The sequence below is a fragment of the Anticarsia gemmatalis genome, chromosome 12, assembly GCF_050436995.1.
Source record: "Anticarsia gemmatalis isolate Benzon Research Colony breed Stoneville strain chromosome 12, ilAntGemm2 primary, whole genome shotgun sequence".
Lineage (NCBI taxonomy): Eukaryota > Metazoa > Arthropoda > Insecta > Lepidoptera > Erebidae > Anticarsia > Anticarsia gemmatalis.
In genome coordinates, this window is record NC_134756.1 from 1,704,244 (window position 1) to 1,720,327 (window position 16,084).

The following is a 16,084-nucleotide window of genomic DNA, read 5'->3' on the forward strand; positions in this document are numbered from 1 at the left end:
ATGATTAGTACTGTAATTAAGATACACACAATTTTTTTTACATTATTTTTTGCTGATAGACGTTCAAGGTCCATTTCTGCCTTTAATAGAGATGACACGAGGAAACAATGGTTTTAATTGTTCAATTAAGTATATTAGTTTTAAGATCCAAATTTTGAGACAAGTAATCTATAGTGTGTATTTTGGATAAGCGAGAGCTTGACATTTTAAATTACTACAAAACATCATCATTTTCGTTCTTGTTGGCTTCTAGACTAACTTTTTAAAAATATAATTTCAATTTATCCGTTTTCGTAAACATAATATAATAGTCAGGTAAGTGGTTTACCAATGGAATTATAGTTTTTTAAACCACAAATCAAATCGAAAGAAAGAGATTTTAAGGAGTTTGCAAGTGAAACGTTAAACGAATTAAGGTGATATATTGAAATCTCTGAATTATTCTCAGGATGATTTGCAACCATAAGGTTTCAAACTCATAATCTTCATATTTCTTGAACAATGGAAGCCGCAAAAAAGTGGCTGGCCTTGTACAAACTCAAGTCATGAACACTATGATAATATGAAGAGTAACATGCTAAGTACCTATCTATCTTGCAGTAGTATCTTAACTGTCTTTCCCCCGGTAGTTTATCTATTCAATAACGTTTTTTTTATATGAGTTTAAACCCTATTGAATAGATAAACTACCGCTAAATGTGCCTCAGAAACCGGGGGTTAGTAAGCTTCGTTGTAAAGTTATGTAACTGATTATAAGAACGTAGGTTCGGCTCCTGGTCAAGCAAAGCGTTTCTGGATTAAGCCAGAGAAGATGGTTACGGTCTAGAATACGTTCATACCATAATTCGTCTTTCGTTCGGTTTGGCCGTTATGAGACTTAAGATATACTCGTATACCGGTATTTTTGGTAAAATGTATTGATATTATTTTTTTGGCTACCCCTTTGGAGAAAATAAGTATGAAGTGAAATTTTGCTACTTTTATTGAAAGTAAGTTCTTTTTCAATTCTTATCAGTAGCGAAGCAGTATCTGGACTTTTTTTTCTGTAAAACGGCAATGGGTTGTTCAACACTTTTGTTCATCTTCCGTACCTTCATCTGTGTCTACCTCTTAAAGAACAACAATAATATAATAATAATGTAATGTTATAAAACTACACGATTAACCGTGTACAAGGAAACATAGAGCCGTGATCTGATAGGTGCATTATCGGTCTACTTGCGTCAGCGCCTGTTAAATGTACATCTATGAGACATCTTGATTGTTGCGCAAATTATCTTCTAGGTACGTATTATGGTGTACAAGGTTTTTTAACACTAGGTATTGTATTACTTTATAGGTTGGCTATGAGAGTAGGTAAAAAAATAGTAGTATTTATAGTTTCAGTATCTTACTAATGTGTTTTATGAACATTTTTTACATACACGAACCTACTTGCTAGCAAAACCTGAAAGGATTGCCCATGAGCAATTGGTAAAAGAATCTCTATTGTAGAATATGGGGTTCTAGTTTTGCCTTACAACTTTTTAGATCAAAATTTTCATACACTTGTAAGTAGAATCCGATATCGTTTAAAAATGAAACATAGTTCATTTCGGTCTCTTACACCCTCTGGATTCATGACTAGCCGTCACAGTGGTTCTATGGCTGCCTCAAATATTTTGCATTCGATCCTTAAAGTTATTTAAGCTGACGGGAGGTGCCAATATTAGGCTGAACGACCGCCATAGCCAAAAATGTATCATCGTCTAAAAGAAAGGATCATTTATCCTCAGCTACAAGAAATAAATCTAATATTTATACAGAAAATTAAATCCACGATGAGCAATGATACATAAAGTTGAATCATCCATGACATGATGGTAAGCGCCGCTAATTGTTCTGAACACATACGTATGCTACGCGCTCATGTTGCACATGCCTGCATAGTAATTATCACGAGATTTGCCGTAAATAGGATTACAAGGACAAAATCATTATGTTAATTACTTTTTCTAAATGTTTTTCTATGAAGAGCTATAGCTATATCGATGGAAATTGTTTAGGAAATATTGGTCTTTCTTTCTTTATCGTGTGGTTAGTGGTCAACCTAGTGTCAAAGTTGTTCAAGCCGCTAGAAAGCCGTTGACGTGGTTAGGATTGGTGAATCTAATTGGTTGTTTAAAGTCTCTTGTAAAAATTTCAAATTCACAAAAAAAGTCTTCATTTGGGTAGATTTATAGCAAGACGAGGTGTAACATTATATCATTCGATAATTTTATTAATATTTACGTTGAATAGAGTACAATTAACAAAATAAAAGAGTTATTATCGGTATAAGTATACATACATTAGGTCTTCGTTTTCGAGGCAACAAGTTCTGTTTTAAACACTACTGAAACAGAAAAATGTTTTGCCTTCCTTAATCAAATCAAGTGGCGTCCTCTGATCTCTGTCTACTCTTATCGGAAAAAGACGTGATTTCATGTATGTATATTCATATCCCTTGCATTTAAAAACAACATCATACCTTCTAAAGCTTGATCTCATATATCCGTGGCTTAAAGTGTTCTTTATAAAGGTATTATGACTCTCATAGCTTAAGTTGCTTCCTCACGTGGCGTATTTATATGAGAGGTCGTTAATGCACCATGATTTATATGTACAATGTGCTCCCGTGTGCCGTGAAATATTGCTCTTTATAATCTCTTGCTAGGATGTACTGGAATTAAGGAGAGCTGTTTAGAAATTAGAAGTTGTGGAGGGGTGATGTTGTCTTTTTGTGTTGTCGTGATTGTTTGAGTAAGAAAATGAAGGTAGAGGTTTAAAAATATATTTAGGTTTTGCCATTTACAATGTTAGTTGCATGTTATAGAAGGAACTTTTACTAGTCAAGTTATAAAACGTACAAGTTGGAGAAGATTTACTAAGTTTGGCTGGCTCGGGATTCGAATCACAGTCTGACAAACACAGACAGATTCGGGACACATCGAGATCTGTACAACTATTGAGTATCGGCAACCGGCTAGCTATCGAACAAATTTGTATGAAAATCTGGTTAGCGCCTCTAGCGGGCGTCGTAGAAATAATTTTTGAAGTGCATTTTAAATGGCAAACTTTCGACATACGATGGTTCCGATTGTAGAGAATCGCGCTACAGATCCACACACGCATCTATACTAATATTATAAAGCTGAAGAGTTTGTTTGTTTGTTTGTTTGAACGCGTTAATCTCAGGAAGTACTGGTCCGATTTGAAAATTATTTCAGTGTTAGACAGTCCATTTATCGAGGAAGACTATAGGCTATATATCATCACGCTACGACCAATAGGAGCAGAGTACCAGTAAAAAATGTTACAAAAACGGGAAAAAAAATTACCCATTGTCTCTTATGTGACGCAAGCGAAGTTGCGCGGGTCAGCTAGTTTAATATAAATCGTTTTTATCTAATTAATTAATTGACTTGCCCCAGATATCTTACATCCATAAAACTTATCTGTAACTCTATCCACTTGTCACACAATATTTTTCTGCTAAAACGTTTCAAAGGGCGTAAACTGCATTTATTTCTAAAACATCGCCTTATTTCCTACCAACAGTTTATATCCACACCACACTAGCAAAAACCGTCATTTTTTCCTAATCGTCACAGTGTTTAACTAAAAAGAGCAAGAAGTTACATTGTCTTGGTAACAATGTGCGTGTGTGACTATTAGAGCACCGTTATATAATGTTATATAGTGCATGTGACATATGTAGGTAATGTGTTTATAGTTGCTTTTTGCTAGATTGATTGGCTGTTTGTAGGTTAAAGGAGTGGATTATCGTATATTTCAGTCGTGAAGTTATAAGGTAGTTTATATATTACTTTATGGGATAAAGCAGTCATGGATTGTTAAATTTACTTCATTTGAGATTATTAATTATTTACTAATTTCCGAAACCTCAAATTCCGAAATATTATATCAAGAAAGAGCTGTTAATTGCCGTTTTATCATGATGATTAGTCGTTCATATCAATATTACAAATGTGCCTCTTGTCATGTGGGTCAAATAATGACTAAGAGAATTACTAGCATTTCGAAAAATCGAGCCAACGCGAGCCAATGACAGTAGCCATGCATCAATAACTACATTAAGTGATTCCCTACCACCATCGACTATCGATCGCATACAAGCAGTTACCCAAAAATATTGATTGAAACATTGGTCAGCGCGCCTATCGTCCTATCTATATCTGTCCCAAAAAAAACTTTTTTACAAGTAATTTAAATGTCAGATCCTAGTTTCATAAAAAATTGCACTTGGACTTACATTATATAACATATTATAACTTGGATTTTTATCCGTACATGGCTTTCCTACACCTCAACAAAGAACTGTCACTTATCTACCGAAACCAATGGTGTTACTGATACCATAACTGATGTGGTTAGCGGCTTGTTATAATGGACTGTGCGTTTATCCCCGCGATAGCATCTCATAACTACTTCGGTGGTAGTATTGTTAATCTATAAGCTGTAGTATAGGTTTAAATAAGAGTGGAATAGGAAAGAAGAATAGTTTAGTTTTTCTTATGAGTATTTGTGTTACTTTATAATATGAAATTTGCTCTATTCAATTATTTTTACTAACCTTTGTTCCTTAGGCGAGAGGATATATTCGTATTGTTTTCCGAGGACACGGGAATAAAATAAATACAACTTGTAAGCAGAAGTCTCGAGTTCAAATTCGGTCCCCTATTGGTCCAAAAAATGTATCTTAATGTCTTCTAGCAGTTATCCTTCAACTTCATAAAAACAAATCCCGCTCAAAACTGCTCTCATGTCGAGGGGACTTTAGGTACTAACAACGGACACAAAGTACAACCAGCCCCGAAACAACTACCTATGGATCACATTAATATTTATACCGTTTGGGCATCGAACCCATAATCTCCCAACACACTGGTAACGGCGTGACCACTTAACCACTGCGCCACTAAGGCCGTCAAAATCGTTGACTACTATATAGGTTTCCTAAAAAAATTACCCCTAGTAAACTCTTCATAACAAATCTTGCTTCATATCACAAAGGAATTTCATTACAATAACATTGACTTAATTATGAAGTAATTAGTTAGTTTTTATTGTGAGTTGCGTACATAATTGCATCGTGGGCCATTAGACGGGATACTAGGGCGTGGTACCGGGAAACGGTTGGCAACGGTACTGCTTATTACCAGCTAAGAGGTCTGGCTTGAGGGAAAATATGGTATGAATTTTGTCTTTTGAAAAGGGTTAGGGACTATGAGTACAATATATTTGAAGTTTTATAGAGTTTCAGTCTTGTTAAGTAGAGAAGAGTTGCATTACTGGTTTTTATCAGAACTTTCTTTATGTCGTATATTAATAGATTCATCAAATCTAACAGTATCTGATTACGCCAAAAAACTTTTACAACAATAATTTAAAAGCAGTTTATAGAATAGGCAATTTCTTAGTTAAATATTAATATCGCTGTGTATAACATAGCGTCTGGCAAATATACTATGCAAGCAGCTTGCCCTGATTCCATCCAAGTGTCAGTTTTCACATAACCTTACAAAATCATTCTCAGGAATAACTACATACCTTAAACCTTTACATATATTGAAGAAAACCCCGTGAAAATCGGTCCAGTAGATTTTAAGTTTGTATCTAAACAGCCATACAGACACGAAGAAACTTTTGTGATAGGTAGGGATAATGCTCTATCTTAAAGCTTCATTATATCACATTTCTAATAGTCATCTGCACCTTTATTTACGAGTATGATCCCATTGTTTCATTCTTACAGTAACAAAATTGCAAAACTCAATCAAGTAATACTATGTAGTACGTTTCAAACTGGTTCTTTACTAAATCTATTGTGCGTCGGATATTTCGATAACACTGATTGATGGACAAAACCTTCAATTGCATTTGTCATACATAACATCATGCCTGTTATACCGGAAGATTTAGATAGAGGTGTATGACACACACGTTTCGTTATTCACAGTGTTAGTCCCATGTAATGAGGTAGTCCATCTAGAGCACACGTTCGAATAGCACCCAGCCTAGTCCACGAAGAGAACCTGTTAAATATAGGTATATAGCCAAACTCCAGGTTATAGGGTACATACATAACATAACGTTTGTTATACCCGAAGATGTAAACAGAGTTCTAAATACATTTTTTTCTCTAGGGGAAAAATCCTTTAGGGTACCCGAATTTTCTGGGGGGAAAACCCGGGTTATGTGGTGCTGCCACTAAACCCCCCCCCCGGTAACCTTCTTTGATGATGAGAGCTCTGGGACCTTAAAACACACCAGTGCAGGTCTAAATACACCTACCATTCACCAGTCACAATATCAGTCGTATATAATATAAGGGTATTTTCGCTATATACCGCGCCCGTTACTAAACTCCGGGCTACTATTAAGAATTTTCCAATTTAAATTAGAATACCCGTCTTTGCTTGACCTGGGATTCGAAACTTAGACCTCATAATTCTCCTCTTCAGTAGTAGTATACACTACAAAGGCAGTGAATTTTGTGATTGTTTGACAAAACGCATCATCGTAAGCGTTGCGCCATGACAGTACGTGCGCGTGAGTTGAGACTTGACGCACAAACACACGTATTGACATCTAGAATGCGTTATTATTTGATATTATCACGTTTTTAACTAGAAAAGCTATTTGTTGAGGTTACATTTATCTAGTTAATCATAATAGTATGGTTACTTGGAATTTTTGGTGAATATTTTCTTTGTTTCTTAATTGTGTCTGGTTTCAACTCGCAACACTATTGATTTTTAAGTGATCTGACTACTTTTGAGAACACACACATTCACCACGAGATTAAGTGATGATTATGATCATCACTTAATGTCGTGATCTATTTTATCATATACGAGGTATATGATAAAATAGATCAAATTTTTCGTTTAATGAATAGTGTTCAGTAATTAAAAAATAAATAATTACATTGTCTTACAGTTCATCTATACTTACTAATATTATAAAGCTGAAGAGTTTGTTTGTTTGTTTGTTTGATTGTTTGTTTGTTTGTTTGAACGCGCTAATCTCAGGAACTACTGGTCCGATTTGAAAAATTCTTTCAGTGTTAGATAGCCCATTTATCGAGGAAGGCTATAGGCTATATATCACCACGCTACGACCAATAGGAGCAGAGTACCAGTGAAAAATGTTACAAACACGGGAAAAAATAATAATTCTCTTATGTGACGCAAGCGAAGTTGCGCGGGTCAGCTAGTTACAAATATTTTGAAAAATATCAGTATATTTTCTAAGGAACTAGCTTCCGAATATAGAAACAATTGTCAAAATCGGAATAGAAATTCCAAAAATAACCTTCACATTAAGTATATTATTAGTATAGACTTCATAATAATACTCCTGTCTTTAATATTGATTTAATATTATAATTATACACATTACACGTGTCTAGAATAATCAATAATGTTGCAATAATCCGATATCTTAATGAAATTAAAACGGTTTCACACAAGGAAGTGAGTCTGTAGTGATTAATGTCGCTTATGGCGTAACGAATTAATTGTGGATCTTACTTCATCTCCTATAAATATCTAAGTAAAAGGTTATATTAGCTGTCAACGTAAATGTACTTGTGATGATCTTTCTCTTTCCATATAAATGAAAGGAAGGGCTCTACAGGAATATAACGTGAGGACACTTGCAATTCTTACGTAATTTACTTATTGTAGTTTTGCCAGCTTGTTAAATAGAAACCTAATTCGTTAATATTGCGAGGATTTCCATGTTTATTACTTAGGCAATATACATCAGATTTTGGCTTTGCTATTCATGAATAATGTTGACATCTTAGGTGATAGGGTTGGTTCAGTCCTTCCAAAACTGTTCTAATTAATTGCTCTATAATTTCTTTCATGCTGACTTTTGACTTCGCCTTTAAAGACCGGTACTATTTTTTTTTTGGACTTGGACCTGCGTAAAAGATACAGAAAATCAATCAAACTTCGCTAGAATAACTTGTTATAGCCATATTTGTATCCTACTGCTGGACATATCATATTCTTAAATAACAATTAATTATCATCTATTACCTACTTGTGTAAAAGGCAGTTCCCTACGGAGAGGCAGTGGGCTGGATTATTAGGAGGGATTACTCCCAGAGGAGGTCTCAGAGGAGGAAGGGATCATATTTAATAGTGGTCGTTTATGTAATGTGATGTTTATGTGACGAGTTAGGGTAGTATCACGCCGGTTCTCCGTAGGGGTGAAGAGATTTTCAACTAATTAATATGGTTTTGTAAAGGTTGTAATGTAGAGTTCTGGATAAGGCAGAAGGAGACTTCAATTTTGTTACAATCATGAACGTTTAAAAACATATATTATTGTGAGTAAAAAAATTTTTTTTTGATTTCCCAATAAGTTAAAGTTTATTTAATTGACCAAGGTGTATGTACCTAGGTGAATTAAAGTAAACTTTTTTTAAATTTCTATGCATCAAGATTTATCTAAATAATTCATGTAATTTGTCTGAAATGCGTGTCTGGAAATGTCATGTACTGAAAAGTTTAAAATGTTTACTACTATTCACATAATCTGTGTCATTTTCTCATAAAGTGTATCTGAAGTCTATTAATGATGTCCTTCAAAATGGGTACATTCCTAAAGACGATGACTTGTGACAAAGATAGCAGGTAAGAGGTATATATTTCTATGAGATTTCTTACTAACCCCGTGAGAACTAAAGACTAAACTAAATTGCAAACACATTAAACTGCCATCTAAAACAAATATCCGTACAACACGAGCCCTTGAAATATGTAATATCATCATCAAAATTCAATTCAATCAAATCCAACCTTTAAATCAAAACTTATAAACTTCAAATTCCTTCAAACTTTATCTAATGATGATGTATCACCTATCTTAGGCATCAGAAAGCGAACGCCAGAACCCCACAGAGAAATAAACCTTATATGTGGTGACATAGAGTTGTTTTTTTCTTTAAGGTAGATGTTTTCTTGGTCAGTTACTCGTGAGTTAAGTAGGGAACCAGTTTTTAGTATACATTCCAGTGCCAGCGGATAGAATGAACGGTATATACTGTATATAGTATATGTACTCCGCTCGGGTCCGAGGTCTAGTTTTTATACAAGGACGCGTATGTGGCTATTTGTGGGCTAACTTGAAGCCTCCAAGTTGTGTCAAGTTAAGTTCAATATTTAGCTATGAAAGAATGAAGAATTTTGTGCTCTTAGTACGTAGTTTTAGTTGCATTACCGGAGGTCCAGTTGTAGATTCTTTGATGCATGCTAACGTCTGGCTAGTCTACGAATATGGTCGTCAATTTTAGATATTATAGAGTCATATATTGTTTCAGATTAATTCGTAATTCTAAAGCGGCTTTTTTTTTATCGAAGCAGTTGACCCAAGGCCTAGAGGTCGTGAGTTCGTATTAAATCCATTGCAGTACAGACGCTTTACACAACCCTTTAAGCTGAGTTGAATAACAGAGTTTTAACAGAAATTGTATGTACTGTTTATGTAAAAAAATGTCAGTAGTCTTTGTGGCGCGGTCGGTAGTGGCAAGAGGTCTTGGATTCGAATCCTGGGTCGGGCCAAAAAATTAGTTTTTGAGATTTTCTGTTAAAAAATTCTCAGCCGAAATCGACCAGGACGACACAGTATCTCGTTAAAGCAAATAAGGCTTTTCCTTCAATGGTATTTGGTCTACTAATACAAGCATTATTTGCTTAAAAGTAGGCTCCAATCACAAACTGATTGTAAACCACCAATTGAAGGAATAAATAATTTTGTATTTTGTATTTTTTTTTTGTATTTTGTATTAGGATACACATTTCTATTACCATCGAACTTTACTTCCAAAGAAAAATAAAGTACCAAACCAAAACTCACTACAACAAAATGACGTAAAACCTTTACAAGATATTCTAAAACACACAGAATGAAACAATAGGTGACACACGAGCAGTACTTGTAAGTTTATCAATGGCGACGGATGGCCGGTGATCAAACAACTTGTGGAATTATAACAAACATGGCGGCTTGAATAGTTAGTTCATATTTTGTAATGACATGATGTTCTTGCGCTTTTATTTTGGTCATGCTGAAGTATTGTGTGTGATGATGAGTGTTTTTTCGGTACCTAGTTAATTTAATTAAGGAAGAAGTTGAGGATTACGATAAGATTATGTGTGGAGATATTGTCAATATGTTTCTTTGCAAACGTATCTAACGTGTTACTATAAAGTGTGGTTGTGTGTTATTTTTTTCGTGCATTATCCGCAGGTCATTTTTAACAGACTTCAAAAGAAGAGGTTTTCGATTTGTTCGGATTTTCTGTTTATAACTTTAAAATAGAGGTTTTACTGCTATAAACCACATACTCAGTGATTAGATACTATAAAAGTAAACTCCATAATGGATTTTGAAATTGCATTACATATAAAACACACCATGGTAAGAAAATTAATCTTAACAATGCTTAAATGTCAAATATTTCTTGAAATACTTTATACCTTATTTTAAAACTTCCTCACTTTCCACCAGCCTATAACTCACTTGCAAAAGCAATACTAATTCCCTCTCCCCCTTTACGATGACAAACAGCCCCTATTACCCATTTCCATATCTCAGAAATAAAATTTTACAAGTCGCGAAATGACCGCGCTAAAGTGCTCAGAACGCAAGGCTTTGCCTCAAACCTTCGCTTTTCTCACAAAAGTGTTCAGTAGAGACACATTTTTCATTTTTATGGTCCGTATTTGCGAAGTACTTTTTTACACTGTGTTGAATATTAGTTTGAAACGAATGGTGTGTTTTGAACTAGGTGTATATTGTGCGTTTTGTGGCTTAGAAAGGTAACAATAGGACTATTTCTTAAAATAGGGAAGACGTAGTTAAAATAAAGCCTTTATTCCATACAAAAATTAGTCTGTGCCTACAGCAAATTAAGGATCAACCATTTATGATTTACCATGTACCCGGCTTTCAAAAACGAGTGTTCTCAATTCCTTTTTTTCTGGATTGATGTCTCGGCTCTATTTGCATTGGCTATATCTGAAAAACAAATATTTTAAACAGCTTGTTATAGTTGCAACTAGAATAAAAATGTAATGTTAAAGTTGATGATTTGATCCTTAGCCTGCGATGGTTTTCTCCTTACAAAATGTGCTCAAAACTCGACAGGATTTTAGCGTATTTCATGGGACGGAGCTTCTATGAACAAAAGCGAATGTCGACGTTCAGGGTTCATTTCAAAAGTGAAATTGAGACTGCTAGGAAATTCATTCAGCCGCATGCAGCCCGGAGATTGGTGACGTGGCCGGTGTCAATAGGTTTTGCATCCATGGGACCGAAAATATGTTTCGTAAAAGGAATTTCTCTACTGTTTTTTTTTTCTTGTTGAAATTGTCTTTCTAAAGATATCATATAACTTTATTACGCAATTAGTATTTGATAGCCTAACCCCTCCCTCATTACGGGAGGAGACCCTAGCCCAAATGTGGGACATTAATGGGTTAAATTATTTTGATTTGAAGATCTATGGCTAAGTAATTAGGGTGGTCTACTACCGTGCTACCCTTTACGTGACTGCCTTGTTAAGTTTTTTGTCAGACGGATTTAGTACTACGGGTTTAGTCGAATTTTTTATCCGTTTTTGTATGTTTGTAAAGTCAATGCGAAACTATATTAATACCTAGAGTAGAAAATGCCTTTTTTTAAATCTAACAAATGATGGAATGGAAAATTATGGAGTATGGACAGCGTCCTTTGCCAAAAATGACACCTATATGAGGATTATAAGATGGGAAGACTATAGATAGCAGACTATTTTCAGCTACTTCAAACACAAAACTGAATTACTCATTTGAAATCGTCATAAATGGTAACCGGTTGATTAACCAGCAACCAGCTGGGTCCTTAACAAGATAAATTAAAGACAGGAATAGAAGTTTTAATCAAACGCTTGATTAAATCTTTTACTATGCTAGTCGTATTATCCTGTTACGTGTCTCTTATTTGCATATTGTGGAAATGGACGATAAAAAGTGAAAATTGGAGAGATTTTATTGCATTATAGAAATATATTTCTTAGCTTTGATATAAATATTGACTGGCTTTTGGTTATTTTTTTACTATTATCAAAATTAAATATCGTATTTTGTTTGATGTAACATAGTGCAGTGTTTTATTGTTTGAACGAAGAAACGAATCCAGAATTATTAAACTGTGTCAGAATATACAATTAGATTTCTTCGACTTTTCGTTATTTTACTGACGATTCTTTAAAGTTACTCTTACCAAAAGATTTTATAGAATCGCTAACGGAAAACGGCATGTCTACTTCAATTACGATTTTTTCCCGAATGCACGATATTTCGTCATTATATAATATCTGTCAAAACGTCAAACAAATAACTAAGACGTCGATCGAAAAACTTTTCCGGGGTTTAAAAAATGTACTAAACCCCCATAGCACGATTCTCTACGATAGGTACGGACGAGTATAGAGAGTTTGACATTTAAAATTTACTGCAAAATAGTTTCTGTGGCGCCCGCTAGAGGCGCTGATCTGATTTTTATGCAACAATTCTTGATTAAGCCGGTTGTCGATAGTCGATAGTATTAAGAATCGCGCTACTATAACACAAAAAAATATCATACCAATATTCAAATCGGGGTAGCGATTGTCCTTACGATTATCACGCCATCTGTTGTACCTTCTCGAATATTCTATATCTTGATATCTTTTCACTTAGAACTTATAAACAGGGTGTTTTGTACGTGGACTGTATTGATAATATTGTGTGTGTTTTAGATGATGAATAAAGTATGTTTGAATGATGTGATAGTTTGTTTTTAGGTGGTTTATTTCGTTTATTGATAGTGTTCTTTTAGTTGAGGGTAAAATAAAGTTTTAAGGGATGGTTCAATTATAAGATTTTATTATAAATTAGGTCCGATACCAATTTATTGATCTGCCTAAACTTGAAGACAGTTTGTAGACTTATTACTATACGGCAGCATATTTCAGGCTTTTAACGTGCCCTCCGAAGTACGACGAATGCGCTTAGCTCAAATACCACTATGCGGTCACGCCGGTCACCCATCTATAAAATGCTTAACCCACAGATCGATTACCGACTCGTGTACGCAACTGGCTATGAGCGCCTCATTTTGCGTTTATCACGGCAAATAGTCCCGAAGCTTCGCGTTCTAATATGTAGCTATTTCAGTATCTTCACAAATTATTCATATTCACCATAGTAACTATTGTATCGTATTTTGAAAGTATCTTAAATCATTGTGACAGCTCACAAGCTTCAAACTGCAAAACGTTAAATCAATCACACGGACCGAACTACACTTCAAACTTGTTCTATCAATATTGATATAGTGCGTTCATTGTGAGACTGAGTTTCTCAAAGTTGCGTCCCCATGTTTTATTTACTATCATTATTTCAAATTCGTACACTTTTCTTTATTATTTCTGTTCTTTTAAGACTTTTGTATTTACTACTGACCGAAGTTTTTATTTTATACGGAAATACTGACACTTTTGTTTACGAGCTGGTTTTGTGTAAAATAAAATGATTAATCAGTTTCACTTTCTGTTTGTATAATTTCTAGACTCTAAAAATCTAATATCACATTTTAGATATTTATTTTGAACTTGAGCTTGCAAGGTCCTAAATTTCTTTTTCTTTTATGAACCCAAATGGATACCAAATACGATTTATCTTCGTAGCGTACACGTACATATTTTTTTCCCAAACAGTCAATTTTTGTTAAGGATTATAAGTTTTTAGTTATTCACTAAAAAAAGTATGGATGTAAAATGAAGGAAGTGATGTTTGTAAAGAACATACCAAGTCGCGTTCTCTGGTCTTTGACTAACCCTGTGGGTAAAAGGCGTGATTTGATGTATGTATGTACTAACTTTTTTTGTGTATGTAATTCGCTGCTAAATGGTTTTAGACTCTCTGTACCAATACTTACAGTAAAGCAACTCAAACGTATTCTCAAGCAACAATGCCCTGAGTCATCTGGTGCTCAACTGCGCGCTGAATATTAATTACGACAGACGATTTGCGCGCTATCCACATCTTCAGACTGCACGATTAAACTTGATTTAAATTATTTATTAGATTAGATAACATCTGGATAAAGTTTTTCTAAAACTTTAGTAGACTTTTGTTAACCCATTTCTATCCCACTGCTGGGCAAGCGAGAGTTTATGCCTTGAAAGTCCACCACGCTGGCCAAGTGCTAAGCAAGTGATAATTATTTTATACAAACATAACTTCGGAAAGTCATCGGTATGTTGATTTCTTGTGGATAAAAACCTCCCTCATTTGCATGAGTAGGTCGAGTTCTTAAAGTATAGTAAATACACTCGTAAAAACAAAAATAGTTATTCAAATAAATTACAATTCTAGTTTATGCCCGCCGATCATCCCACATCGTTTTTTATTTGCTGAAAATTGTTGCCTACGTCTGATCCTTGAATTTTACTGATTGCAGTAATTATTTAATTTTATCATTAGAAACTTCTAACAAACATCGTATTAATAAAAATTATAAGTAATAACTAAGCACACTTAAGATATAATTAGTATGTCAAACGGATTCAAGGTCTGATTGCAATTATTGATTGGAGCTGGTCTCGTTATGGTCATGGAATATAATAAAGATTATGGTTATGGTACTGTTCGTATTCATATTATACCTTAGTTATCTTCCTCTGAGGAGTTTAATGGAAAATGGAAGTGATGGACTTACAATATCCTTTATGTACGAACGCAGAGAAATGATTTAAAAAATACCTATAATTTATTATTAAACTAACTTTTTTATTACTGGTAAAATACGAGGGTATGGGTCGTAGTTAAAGTGATGAAATTACAATGTCTCATATAAGTTGTATCAAAGTGGATCTACAGCTTTTAAAGATCAGGAAATTTTCGAACATCTATAGGCGTAGCTTCTTCAAATGTAGATTATGGGGAAAAATCTTAGATTATGTAAAAACAAGACAGGATTGGGATTATTTTAGGAATCCAGCAACGTGCTGATAAGCTCACAACTATACTATAACTTCATATAAACAACAATTTATTTACATATAAAGCTGCTGTCTTATTCTGTATCTCTTGACTATATTCTACATGTTTTGTTATGATATTAATATGTAATCACTTTGTCCACAGTATCAGACATCGGGCACAACATAATCCAGGATGCGTTCCTCATCGCAGTGGAGGAGCAGGCTCGGCAGCGCTTGCAGCGGCTGTCGGCGCTCAAGCGGATCACGCCTGTTGACATGTCCAAGCTCTCTGTAGAGGTAAATACATTCTAGATCATTCTATCTTCACCTTTCTTTGTCTTCCTGTAGACTTAAGACCTTTCTTATCGGGGTCTATAACGTCCTGATTCAAATTTTCTGATAAAAGACTGCCTCCGTGGCGCAGTGGATTAGGTCGCCACGCCGCTACCATTGCATCGGGAGGTCGTGGGTTCCTACACGGAACAATTGTTTGTGCGATCGACAAATAATTGTTTCGGGTCTGGTTGTATTTTGTGTTCGTTGTCCGTATGTTTGTAAAAGTCCCCGCGACAAAAGAGAAATTTTTAGTGTAGGAGTTGTCTTTTTCAATCTAAAAGGTGCTTAGTATTATGAAATGACGTTGAAAATTCAGGCTAGTGCAATCTAGCCGATCAAATTAATGTCTTTAAATGTAATTAATCAATCACCAAAATAGCTCTAAAGACAGTAATACCTAAAGGAATTTCCCTGTATTACGTATCAATTAAATGGCTATCGTAAGAATTTCTCCGTTGCAACAGTATTGTGTAACGAACACGTCATATTGTACAGTTTACAACATTTGACACGGTTTGACGCATTTCGATAAATGCTAATAGCCGTGGGTGTACGTTGTGATTGTTTCAGGGTTTTCATCACATAAGTAGGTCATTCAAGAAGTATACATATATTATGAATAAGGCTTTTATTATGTAGTATCATCACATGTCATTTAATAAGCTATTTGATTTAGTT

At 34.5% G+C, this 16,084-nt stretch overlaps 1 protein-coding gene across 3 annotated transcripts in view; it reads left to right on the forward strand.

Moving 5' to 3' along the window:
• sdt (MAGUK p55 family member stardust) overlaps positions 1-16,084 on the forward strand; it is a 189,931-nt gene that overhangs the window by 12,805 nt on the left and 161,042 nt on the right. For all 3 annotated transcript variants that reach the window (XM_076121312.1, XM_076121314.1, XM_076121313.1), the window contains one exon: positions 15,234-15,367. In XM_076121312.1, the coding sequence (XP_075977427.1) occupies positions 15,234-15,367 (134 nt within the window). The remainder of the gene's footprint in view (positions 1-15,233; positions 15,368-16,084) is intronic.